The following is a 13,608-nucleotide window of genomic DNA, read 5'->3' as shown; positions in this document are numbered from 1 at the left end:
CGATGATTTCTTCTGGGTCTTCAGTATTGTTGGTGATATATGTACAACATTTCACCCCAAACTGTGTAGAGAGGGTGACACAATATCCTCCTGTCATAGCTGTCAGATAGTTCAGCACCATCCGATGTTGGACTAGCTCTCTTTTATATGCTTGCAACTCCTTCCCAGTGTATCTAAAGGTGTCATCATAAATCTCAGTGATGTTATCTACCAAGCTGGCTAATGCTTGTATATATTTAAAATTTATGACTCCTCCGGCGGTATGGGTGATATCTAATGCAATGAGAAGTTGGATACCGAATGACTCGTGTATCATTTCAGAAGCTAGGGGTTCTTTCCTGATTGTTAAATCCCTTTTATGGATTTGATCATAATGGGTATGAGTGTAAGGAGGAGAAATACCTCTGTGTATGCTCATCATCTCATCATGTGTGAGGGTCATCACTTCAGGTAACACTCTGCCTAAATAACAAATACCAACGTAGTTCATGGAGAGCCATTTGTACGCCCTTCTACCACAAATATAATAAACATCGTCAGGGAGAAAATAAGGGACAGAGTATTTCATGATCTTGTCACACATTATCCATAAGAACATTCCCGTCCCCTGCTCCCTGACTTGTTCCTCACAAGTTTCTGGCTGTAGGGTCATATTACAGTAGCCGGCTGATACTCTGCCGGCCATCATTTTACTTTTCTTCACCGTGTAAACATATTTATAATGTCTCCCACTGGTTCGGATTTTTAACAACAATTCCTTGTCAATAGGCTCTCCATCTGGACGCTGGGAGTAAGTTATTGTCTGGTTATGCCATGTCACTTCCCAAGTACCAATCGCTCTGGAACTCGAGAAGTTCATACATACCAGGGATTTATCCACTTGGTATGGGTGTAATCTAAGACTAGGGGACCTGGTATACAGGTATCTCTTATCCAATGGCCTCCCCTTGTTTAATACGCTTATCTCTGAAATATTAAGCGGGTATGGGACTAGGCCTACACTACTCCTTTTATGTAACACTTGTGAACACACCCAGCATTCTGTTTGGTTTAAGACCTTACCCACTAGTGAGTGATAATCACTCAAAGGATGTCGGCCTGTAGTTGCCTTACTTGTCGACTGACATCGCTGGATGCATTCTTCTTCCATTTTAGGTTGACAATATCTACAGACACAGTACTCGCCAGACAATAACTCATCACATAACCCTTGAACTACGTTTCCCTCATACCTTTTCCCTTCTCCTGTCATGGGCAAAGTGTCAAGCTGGTTTAGGGATTCTACCTCACCCATATCTGGGTCCATTATTACACTGTCAGAACTCCGCTCCGATCGCTCTAGAATGTGGCAGCCACCGAGTATCTTGGGATGAAGAAAAGAACACAGAAAGAAAACAAAGAAATATATGCATAACTGTGAAACTGTTGCTTGGAGTCCTTCCATCATCTCTACCCAGGAGACTTTTATTTTGCTCTGCTCTTGGACCTTTGTTCGCTCAGGTTGCTCGACCTTGGCTGCTTCTCAGTGTTCCCGAAACAATGCTTCTAGCGACACTTCTTCTCTTTCGCTCTCTGCACACTGGGATTCTGGGTTACTGGCTTTCTTGCAGTGGGACGAATGTATCCAAGTCTCTCTCTCTGCGACTTTAATTGATGTAGTGCTGGTCAACAAAACTTGGTACGGTCCTTCCCAACGGTCTATCAAACAACCTGAGCGTAAAAAATTTCGGATCATAACAAAGTCTCCTGGTTTAAGATTATGACAATTCTCTGTAGGCATATCAGGGTTCAGTAACTTCAGCTGCTTTTGTTGCTCCCTTAGCTGTTTGTTTAGCTTTAGGATATACTGTACAGTTAGCTCATTGTTACATTTGAGATCATCCTGTGGGTCTATCATGATGTGTGGCTGCCGACCAAACAATATCTCGAAGGAAGACAAGTTGAGCGGAGTCCTGGGAGTGGTCCTAATGCTATACAGCACAATAGGCAATGCCTCTGGCCATAACAACCCTGTTTCAGCCATAACTTTACCCAATTTGTTCTTAATAGTACCATTCATTCTCTCAACTTTGGCGCTCGCCTGGGGACGATATGGAGTATGAAGTTTACTATTAATCCCCAGGAGTTTACACATGATTTAGAAGACCTCTCCTGTGAAATGAGTGCCTCTGTCACTCTCAATGACCTTTGGGATACCATACCTACAGACAAACTCCTGACATATTTTCTTTGCTGTAAAGGTAGCAGTGTTGGAGGCAGCGGGGAAAGCCTCCACCCAGCTGGAAAACATGTCAACACAAACTAATACATATTTCAAATTTCTACAGGGTGGTAACTGTATGAAGTCGATTTGTATTACCTGGAAAGGGCCTTCTGTAGGAGGGATGTGGGATGGCTCTGTTGGGATGGCTTTTCCAACGTTCTTCCTCAAACAGGTGAGGCATGACATTGCCACTCTACCTGCTTGAGAAGCGAACCCTGGTGCACACCAGTAGGCCTTTACCAGCTTGCACATACCTTCCTTCCCAAGATGTGTCAGCCCATGGGCCGCCTCGGCTAGACTAGGAAGGTATGCCCTGGGGGCCACTGGTTTCCCGTGTCCATCTCTCCAAAGTCCGGTAGACTCTTGGCCACATCCCTTCGACTTCCATACTGCTCTTTCCTGTGGGGAACACAAATTCTGCATGTCTATCAGTTTGGATGTGGATACTATGTTCAGTGTACAAAGGTTGGTAGGATGGGTGAAAATATTTACAGGGCATGCGGCCCTTTTCGCTGCCTCATCAGCGCGGCTGTTACCAAGTGACACCGGGTCCTTCTCTGATGTGTGAGCTTTGCACTTGATAACAGCCACTCTGTCTGGAAGCTGAATAGCTCCCAGAAGTCTCCTAATGTATGTCGCATGCGCCACTGGTGTGCCAGCCGCCGTCATGAAATTTCGGAGACGCCATAGGGCTCCAAAATCATGCACTACTCCGAAAGCATATCTGGAGTCGGTATATATGTTAACTGCTTTTCCCTGGGCCAGTTCACATGCTCTGGTCAGTGCCACCAGTTCCGCTACTTGTGCTGAGTGAGGTGGTCCCAAGGGTTCAGCTTCCACAATACCTTCTCCATCTACTACCGCGTAGCCTGTGCACAGCTCTCCCGTGTCCGTCTGTCTATGACAGCTACCATCTGTGAATAAGGTTATGTCTACCTCACTTAATGGGCTGTCGCTTATGTCAGGACGTGCTGTGAAGGTCTGATTCAGATAGGTCATGCAATCATGTTGTCCTCACCCTCACTAAACTCTGCTTTACCATTTTCAGCAACATTCCCATCACCCTCCACCCTTTGTGCCTTGGAGGGCACATGAGGAAGGAATGTGGCTGGGTTTAGTGTGTTGCATCTTTTGATGGTAATATTTACTGGGGCCATCAGCGCCAGTTCCCACTTAGTGAACCGTGCTGAGGACACATGACGTGTTTGGGCAGAATTTAGGAGGGCAGAGACAGCATGGGGAGCATGAACAGTTAAATCGTGTCCCAACACTACGTCCTCACTCTTACTTACTAGTTGTGCTATTGCAGCCACACTTCGTAAGCATGTTGGGAGTGAGCGTGCTACTGTGTCCAGCTGGCCACTGTAGTACGCTATTGGTCGGTTGGCATCACCATGTTTTTGTACAAGTACTCCTGCCGCACACCCACCTGATTCAGTTCCGTACAGTTCAAAGGGTTTCCCATAATCTGGCATTCCCAGTGCTGGGGCCTTTGTTAGGCTCACCTTTAGTTCCTCGAAAGCCAGCTCAGATTCCTCAGTATGAGAGACCCGATCTGGCTTAGTTGAGGAAACCATCTCTTGTAGTGGTAATGCCAGAATAGAGAATCCTGGGATCCAATTGCGACAGTATCCACACATGCCTAGGAACGTACGGATCTGATGCTGGGTCTGTGGCAGTACCATGTTCTGAATCGCTTGGATTCTGTCGTCGGTGAGGTGTCTCAGCCCTTGGGTAAGGCAGTGGCCCAGATACTTAACCCTGGTCTGGCATAATTGCAGCTTATCCTTTGATACTTTATGTCCTGTCTCTGAGAGATGCATCAGTAGTTGTCTAGTGTCATCCACTGATGACTCCAGTGACCCAGAACACAACAATAAGTCATCGACATATTGTATCAGTATCGAACCACTCATGGGTTGAAAGGATTGTAAACAATCATGCAAGGCCTGGGAGAAGATGCTGGGGCTGTCTATGAACCCCTGGGGTAGTCGTGTCCAGGTATACTGTACTCCTCTGTAAGTAAAGGCGAACAGATACTGGCTGTCAGGGTGCAAAGGGACGGAGAAGAACGCTGAACACAAATCAATGACTGTGAAATGAGTACAGTGAGGTGGGATTTGCATTAGGATGACAGCTGGGTTTGGCACTACGGGGAATTGGCTCTCAACTACTTTGTTTACCCCTCTTAAATCCTGCACTAGTCTGTAGCCCCTCCCCCCGCTCTTTTTCACAGGAAAGATGGGACTATTGGCCGTGCTGGAAGTTCTAACTAGGATTTCCTGTTGGAGCAATCGTTGGATCACTGGGAATACTCCTAGCTCAACTTCAGGTTTTAAAGGGTATTGCGGTATTTTTGGGGCTATCCTGCCTTCTTTTAAGCAGATCTCTACTGGAGCTACATTTGCCATCAGCCCAGCATCCTGTCCATCTTTAGTCCAAAGGGAACCCGGTATTTGTGCTGTAATTTCAGCTACCCTAGATGGATTTGACTCTACAACAGTGGAATACAACATTAGCCTCTGAGGACTGTCCAGCATATCTTGCACTTCTTGTGTAAGATTTTTTGGAGTGTCTAGGAATACCCCATCGGGAGTGCAATAGATGACACATCCCATTTTACATAGTAAATCTCTACCTAGGAGGTTAGTCGAGGCCGCTGCAGCCAACAGAAAAGAGTGTTTGGTATGCAGAGGCCCGATTGTAACCTCCGCTGGTTTCGTCAGTGGGTAATGTTGTATTTTTCCTGTTACCCCAATTGCCGCTACTGATTGGTTAGTGAAACCCAAGTGAAGAGGAGTGTTGAGAACAGATCTGGCCGCCCCTGTATCAACCAAAAAGGTTTGCCTTACTCCAGCTATATCAACCTTCACCTGAGGTTCCTCTCTAAGGTGTTGAGTTAATCTAACTGGCTGTAGGATACAGGTATGACCTGTTTCCTATTGTCTGACCTGGGTTGCCCTTAGCACAGTGTCAGCCATCAGATGGGGAGGAGGCATGTTGCGTGACCTGTCTGTCTCCTCCCATTGTCTAGGGGCTGGGTATCTCAGTGTCTCACCTTTGTGAGATTCCCATTCTCACTTATGTGTCTGATAATTCCTGGGGTTTCCTAACCTACAATGAGCTGAGTAGTGACCTTCCCCATTGCAGTTGTAACAGATAATTGGTTTTCTACCTGTGTCCCTGGTGTTTCGTTGGTATGCAGCTTTGTTTGGGGCTTGGATGCTAACCATCATCAGTTTGTCAGTTTGCAGTTCCCTGTGCTTCTTAATGTTGCGGTCGTGGTCCACAGCAGATATCCGTAGGGCATCCACTGTCATTCCACGCCAATTTGGAAAAGAAGTTTGGACTCTGGCTCTCAGGTTTTCCCTAAGCCCTTCCACCAGCACAGAGACAATCATCTCCCTCAGGTGGGGGTCGTCCTTAGGCTCGGAGACACCAGTGTACTTTGATACCTCCAGTAAGGCTTTTGTAAAATAATCAGCAGCAGTTTCGCCATCTTTCTGTTTGATGGTGAAAATCTTGCTATATTCTACTGCTGCAGGAAAATACACTCCCAACTGTAAGTTAATCAGGCGTATATCATTTATCTCCTTGTCCACTTTCAATCCACTATCCTGAATGAATTTCGGGATGTCAATGTGAGTGGGGAGACAGGCCCTCAACATGATTCTCCAATCCTTGTTGGTGGGCTCATCAGAGTTTCCTAGATCCCTTACAAATTTCCGGCACAATGCCAGATCTTTCCTTGGGTCAGGGAAATCTGTAATGATGGACCGCAGCTCTAACCGTGTCCATGGGTTTAGCATGGTCATCTTTCTGGTAGGTATCACACCCTCTCTGTCTGCCTTACCATAGGGAACCTCCAGTGTGCGCATAGGATATGTTTGTACCACATTCGCATTACTGGGACCTGCTTGGGAGTCATTTGTGTCTGTGCTGTGTGGTGCATCATTACCTGAGTCCAATACTATGCTGTTGGCATCAGCCGTCTCCTCCTCCTGTGCTGGGGCCTCAACAGCGGGTTGAGCTTTTCCCTCAATCATATTAATTGCATGAGAGACGGCCAGTGCCAACAGCTGCTCGTTTTCCTCTCGGGTTTCCTTGTAAGGGGATAAGACAGGGTACAGGTTAGCAACGGATACATTATTACTTATACCTTTCTTATGAGTCATTATCCCCTTCGGCACATATGGGGGTGGGGGAGCTGATTCTATTGTGGCAGCGGTTGCATTTATATTGTGGCTGATTGCGTCTGGTATTGCCAGACCTCTGCTTCCCCATTGTTCCTGTCCTTCCTTCTGCCACAATTTAAGAATATCTATATGCTTCACTCTCTCCTTACGACTGGAGAGTAGGCATATTTCATCTTTTACTGCCGATAAGATTTCCGGATCGAAGCTACCAACACTGGGAAATTCTAACTTGCTGCCTTGTGTCATTTTTCTCCATTTATTTTGGTAAACAACTGCGAGTTCACCGTGCTTCCTGCACATAATAAAAGCAGCCGATCCTTTTGGCCGGCTTGCTTCCTCCCTAACATGCACGTTATCACAGCGTGACCCGTTATTACCCATAATTACAGGAATAAACGTTCACAGCTTAATAGATATCGGTGGGTTATTACTTATCTGAGAGCTCCCCAAACACTCACTTCTACAGCTTCCTAGAACATCCCACAGTCAAGCAGGTGCGAAGGATACGAGGTACGATACTCAATCACCAAGTCTTTCAACTAGCAGCGAACTTCTAGCCAACTTGCTTGGTGCGGCACAATTTTTCCAGGGTATAACAAACTTGTTTTCCTATACCCCCAAAAATTGGATTTCTAAAGTAGCTAATCGGAAACAAGTGCGTTCCGATGTATCTTCTTGTACCCTCCTAGCGGAATCAATTCCACTGAAGGGGCAGTTCCTATGGGCACGTCGTCACGTAAACCCTGTCCTACCTGGACTGTCCTACACTGGACTACACTGCGCTTGAGTCGTGTCGTCACACACCCGTTCGCCTCAGTTATTTTTCACACTGGGCGCTGGTTACACCTTGGTCTTATGCATATATTTGAAATATTTCTGTACAGAAAATCTTCCCAGGCTGGTAGCTTTTCACTAGATACTTATGCAGGTATAAATCCCTTATAATACGCTATAGGAATCTATTAAAATAATGCTTGAGTTGCTTGCTTATGAGAAAATGAACAAAAGAAAAAAAAACTTATTTTCTCTTTATTAAATCACCGCCCCATCCACAGTATATTACTATACTGTTTTAAATAAGGCTAGTGGTTTAATACTGTTCACCTTTGAGTTCCTATGTGTGCTGCATGTGCAGTACCAATGAACAGCCACGTGTGTACGTGCGTTGCTCACAGGCCGCCGATGAATCGGCCACCCACGTGTTCTATAGTGTATTTGCAAGGTTGCACTCGGGTTTCGCTATACGCAGTAATTGCGCCTAAATGTGGAATAAATCCCTTAACTCCGTCCGAAAGTTACGTATCAAGATGCGAAATAAATCCCGCACTTAATCCGTAAATCACGTACAAAGATGCGAAAATTTCCCGATATGGGCACGTGCGCGCGCACCTTGCGTAATACACAATAGACGCTTTACGTTACTGCAAAAGGCCCAGGGCTTGTCGCCACGTGGCGGAGTCTCTGGTTTTGCAGTAACTAACAATAAAAGTTATAGTTTTGCACAGAGGGGATCCTCTATGTACTATAATAAACACAGACTCCACGTGTGCGAACCTTATCGCACGTGGTACATATACTGTAATAAACAAGCAACTCAAAACACTATACCCCGTTAAACTACTTGTGGCAGGCAGAAGTACAGTTTACTAAACACTTAATATATGTTTTAAAACACGTGGCTTTCACTTATTGTACTCCGGGTTCAGCGCTAGCACTTCCCGAACCCCGCACCGCCGCGGACTCGGCCTATCCAGCAATGGAAACAAATAAATACTTCCACCCTTTTGCTGGTATAGGTCGGGTCGCACGCCTGGTACTGAGTTCTGGAATGTGGAGCGGACGGACGAGCCCTCAATTGTTAATGGCGATTAAATATGACCAGAGAGACAATAAGTGAAAAGCGCTGGTTACGTAATAAGTCCGCAACCAACGTACCCTTTATACCTAACTACGTGCGAACAAAGCGTAGCGCAGCGTAGCGTACCTTCTATTGTATTATGTACACCAAGAACCAATACCTTAATCAGAGATTCCTTCGCAGTACTTTGTCTCTAATCTGCGAATATACCTTAAAGGACAGTGTCCGTAATATACCTTGTCGCTATTATGCGAATAAACAGACACGACCACTGTATAGAAATAAGGAGATAAGAACTCCAGTAAAAAGGTTGTATTTAAGTCCCTAATGGACAAAAGGGGGTTACAGAAATAAGAATAAACAGGTATAACAAGTGATACAATATACTAACAATGAATACTAAACAGGCTCAGCTAGGGGGAAAGAAAACAGATACAAGACACAATCAGCCAATCAATACAATAAGAATAAATACCGTTAATGCAACCGTTACCGTTCTCATCAAATATGCGAAGCGCAGTCCGGTCAGAGCTCACTATCGTTCAGGGATGAACTATAGTCCGGTGGTAAGTCAGGGAAAGGTAGATGTGCCGAAGAGACTTTGGCTGCTCTGGGTCGCCTATCTTATAGGGTCAGAAAGGGGAGGTCAAAGGCCGTTCTCATTGGTCAGAGGTCGAATGTCAGGTCAGCTGTGATTGGGGGGTAAGATGATACACCTGGTTTGGCTAGGTCCAGGGGAGTGAACTTTAAGAGTCCTTTGTTTGGTGGCTTCGGCGTCAGCAGTGATAAGAACCGGTTTCATCTAGATTCCTTTGTTACATACTTTCAACAGAAACTGTCCCTGGAATATGGATTATGTCCATAACTGTCGAGCCGTGTATATTGCGGAATATTCGCAATGACCGGAATACTTCGCACAATGAACGGAACGGAACGGTACTAAACATGATACAGACAGATGTATGCAGGGCTAACTAAGCTATGTGTGGCGTTCTAAACCTTTAACTATATTTTACTTAGTGTCAGTATGTATTTATGAATTTATGTGTGATAGTATGGCTACTCTTCTGGTCCACTTTGTCACACATACTCGGGTATGGAAACTTTATTTGCGCAACTCTGCGAACCAAAATGGCGGCCATACTATCCTAAAATGGCATGTGTGTAACTCGACTTCCATAATATATTTATATATATCATACTTGCCTACTCTCCCGGAAATGTTTGGAGGCTCCTGAAATTTGGGTCGGTCTCCCAGGAGGGTGGACAACCCTCCCAACCCTCCCGTAACCCCCTGGAACCCCGCATTCTCCCTCTGCATCCTCTTACCCAGCTGGTTAAACACCAGCATTCGCGAGTGTACGTAGAGGGGGCAGGGCTAAAATATGCAAATTGTGTCATTTTAGCCCCGCCCCTCCATGTACACCCGAAAAGAGTGACATTTATAAGGGTGGGGCTTGATGACGTCAGGCACAGGTCACCGCCCACAAATAGGGGTTATGGGTTTAATCTGCGCTAACCTTTTACCGCTATACCGATATAAATCAGATTGCTGACACAATTTGTTAAAAAGAAGAAATTACTTAATTTAAAAAAATGTTTAGTATCTGATACACTTATAAAAAAGATCCTTATATAGCAATAATAATCAGTCATTGGTGTACTAATATCAGTATACTGACATACATAAAACATATAAAAACTTTCCTTCTTTGCAAATGTTCAAATAGCAATACTGGGTATTGAACAGGTTAATCCATACGGTTTACAGTCTCAAGCAGTAATCCGAAAAAGAACAGTCAAGTGTTATAAACAGAGGGTTTGCCTACCAGTGGGGGAGTATTACCAGGCACCAGTGGTTTGTTTGCAAGTCCCAGGGAGCGATCTTTGTCTGCCGGCAGACTGTACCTCCTATTGCGGCAGCGGTGATAGTGGCTTGCCACGCCTAGAGGGATCGGTTGCTTTGTAATCTACGCGTTTCGCCTGTGTGACTGGCTTTCACGGGATAAGTCAGAGCAGTCGATCTCCTCCCTGGGTTCCCCTATTGTGATGCTGTAGTGCAGACGTCATTTCCGCCCGTTCTATGTATCTGTGGCTTCCGCCCTCAGTGTTTTGGGCTTCTCTCATATCCTCTTGCCCTCAAAGATAGATTATGCTTCTCATTGGTACCCTTGAATGTTTTTAACCAATAAATGTTTATCCAACCTTATTTTAAACGTATTTTTAGTGTCTTCCGACACCACTTCTCCAGGAAGAGAGTTCCAAAGTTTGAGTGCTCTCAGTTGTTGTTGCTGTTTACTCAACTGAGGTTTCAATAGTTTCCAAGTGACCCCATTTATGTCCCAAGTTTTTACAGAACTTTGCTGCAAAATAGGAATTTCTTGGCTTCACATCTACATCTATCATCCTCAGATGGATGGACTGGTAGAGTGCTTCAATCGGACCCTTAGAACAATGATATGAAGGGCTGTCTTCGACAAAAAATGGGAATGGGACAATGTTTTTCCATATATGATGCTTGCCATTTGAGAGGTCCTGCTGTCGTCAACTGGCTTCAGCCCCTTTGAGCTGTTGTACGGAAGGCAAACCCTATGGAATTCTGGACATATTAAATGAGGGCTGGGAACAACAGCAGTCACAGGAATCCAACTCTGTGGAGTTGGTAAATAAACTTTACCAGTGACTTCATCATATTGGCCCTAATGTCCACATAAACTTTATAAAAGCCCAAGCCGCCAGAGAACAGCGAGCCTATGATTCCATGGCAGAAGTTCGAGAATTCCATCCAGGGGACAAAGTCCTAGTCCTTGTCCCCTCAGGAAAGTGAGTTGTTTGCTCACTACTGAAGAGGTCTGTATGAAGTTATGGGAGATTTAAGCACCTGGGTTAGACAACCAGAAAGATGTCATATCTATCATATTAAGCAGATCTATCATGTTAATTTTCTGTTGGCAGGAGGAACCTACTCCAACTCTCCTGGCCAGTTCACCAGGCAGTTCTGATGTCCCGATAGGTAAGAACTTGTCATCTACTCAGAGGCGGGAGGTCGAAGCCCTAGTTTGCATCCTGGAAGCTTGGAGACAGGTGGTAAAGGCTAAAGAGCAAGGCACTTCCCCACTCATAGAGAAGCAAAGTGGGGGGGGGGGGGGGGGGGGGAGACAGGGTATGTAGTATTCACCTGGTCACAGCTTCCATGTAGAGGGTTAGAGAAAAGCCGTCCAGCCTCAAAGAAAGTGCTTTGTAGCCAGGTAGGAGAACCTGGTTCAGTGCAAAGCCAGGATAGGGACTCTGAAGGGTGGTCTCTTAACCACGCGGCTCCTGGCACAAGGCACCCCTGAGCTCAAAGCTACATGTATTACTGTAATGTACTGTGCTGAGGGTATACGGTCCCTGGGTTGACGATGTCTAGGTCATCAATGACTAGGTCGACCACTAATGGTCAACAGTGAGCAGGTTAACACTCAAGAATGGTCGACATACCCTTAGTCGACAATGACCGAAGGTCGACACTGAAAAGGTTGGCAAGTTTTTTGTGTTCAGTTTTTTTTTAAACCATCTTACTTTAAAATCCAAGTGGGCATAGAGTTAGATTATAACAGTGTGCAGAGTGCAGAGAGGCACCATTCCCGAACCATGGCGACTGCAGCGGCACACTTATATGGTGTCCATGTCAACATAGACACCAAAAAGTTTGAAAACCTCTTGTTGACCTTTTCAATGTTGACCATGTTCATGTTGACTTTTACCTTGTATAGACCTTTTCTTGCTGTCAACCTAGAATATGTCAACCAGTCTTAGGTGTCAACCTAATCACTGTTGACCATTAATGGTTGACCTAGTGACTGTCGACCTATACATTGTCTATCATCTATACCAGTGGTTTCCAACCTGGGGTATATGTACCCCTGGGAGTACGCTGCAGACCAGTTGGGAGTACTTGAAAATAATATTGGTAATAGTGGAAGATGAGGAAGAAGTCTCCCATTGCCGTGGAGATTAACCGCATCACTTCCGGTTCCGTCTGCAGCATCATCAGCGCCTCCTCGTGCTTTTGCCTGACCAATAGCACCCACAAACCACATTTTAAGCTTGCAGTAGTTTTATTTAATTTTGCATCAAGTATTCTGCTCCATGTTTATATATACGTGTCTATGTACCAATACATTTTATGAAGGTAAAAGAAACCTTGATGGACATTGTACATTGTAATTCAACGTGAGTACTGGTATGCCACTCTGATGTTTTAAAGATACAGTTATATACTTGTTTCAGCACCACACCACTCCCTGTGAGTTGGGTATGCCCTCGTCTTCCCACCATTGATCTTTTTTTTAACCACTACCTTATTGAAACTGTACCACATATTGCATTCTTTTCTTTTTCCCATATACATGCCAAATTGAGAGAAACAATGAAGGATTTTGCGAAAGGAATGATCTAAAACAGGAAGAGCAGTGAAAACTCCCAATCCAATACAAAAGGGAAGTATTTTTCCTTATGAGCGTCCATTGTTTGTCCATAAGGGGAGCTCCCAGATTCAGAGTACTACCCTTTCTTTTTTTCTACCCAATGGACCTTAATAAAAGCAAAATATACTAATAAGGCATGATTGTTTTCATAAATAGAGCTTCAAAATTATATACAAACAAAATATGTAGCTATAGAAAATTCTAAAAAAGTGTAAAATATGTTTATCGAAACATGATGGTAGGAGACACAAGTGAGAATTACAGGGACTTACCAGCCGGCTTACAGCTTCGGTAGTCCTCATCCAGCTGGTACCCCGAGGCACAGCTACACAGACGTGATGTACTGTTCCCCATCTCTGTGCAGTAGTGACTGCAGCCTCCATTACTCAAGGAGCAGTTGAAGTGGATGACTTCTATGGGGATAGTAGGCTATAACATTTGTATGATAAGTAGTAAAAGCAATTTGTATAAATTTGGCTCCTCTGAGTGCTTCTATAAGTATATAGCTGTACCCAGAGGCAGAACTCTGGGAGGCAATGGAGTCATCTGCCGCCGGGCTCCTGCTCCCAAGGGGGCACCTCTCCTCCCCATCAAGTTTGAATCAGTTAATTGAAAGCAGTTGATATTGCTAATGTGGCTGACTCCTCCTTCTGACATCATTTTTGCAAGTATCACACCCTGTATTAGATCCCATGACCTTACTGGAGACAGACACCTTACTGATTGAGCTACTTGGGGGGGGGGTACCAAGACTTATCTTGCCTCCGGGCAACTTGGATGAACTTACACCACTGGCTGTACCCTAAAGGTTGTGCATGTGGA

The 13,608-nt window shown here is 45.0% G+C and overlaps 1 protein-coding gene across 6 annotated transcripts in view; it reads right to left on the bottom strand.

The window, feature by feature from the left end:
* LOC146064568 (vitamin K-dependent protein C-like) overlaps positions 1–13,608 on the bottom strand; it is a 49,286-nt gene that overhangs the window by 16,574 nt on the left and 19,104 nt on the right. For 4 of the 6 annotated variants that reach the window (XM_083178224.1, XM_083178222.1, XM_083178219.1 and 1 more), the window contains one exon: positions 13,059–13,199. In XM_083178224.1, the coding sequence (XP_083034350.1) occupies positions 13,059–13,199 (141 nt within the window). The remainder of the gene's footprint in view (positions 1–13,058; positions 13,200–13,608) is intronic. The other 2 variants (XM_083178220.1, XM_083178223.1) reach the window with 1 other exon arrangement.

The sequence above is a fragment of the Crinia signifera genome, chromosome 3 (genome assembly GCF_055691185.1).
Source record: "Crinia signifera chromosome 3, ASM5569118v1, whole genome shotgun sequence".
Taxonomy (NCBI): domain Eukaryota; kingdom Metazoa; phylum Chordata; class Amphibia; order Anura; family Myobatrachidae; genus Crinia; species Crinia signifera.
Note: the sequence above shows the minus strand (reverse complement) of the source record. Positions and strands in the feature narration are given on the sequence as shown.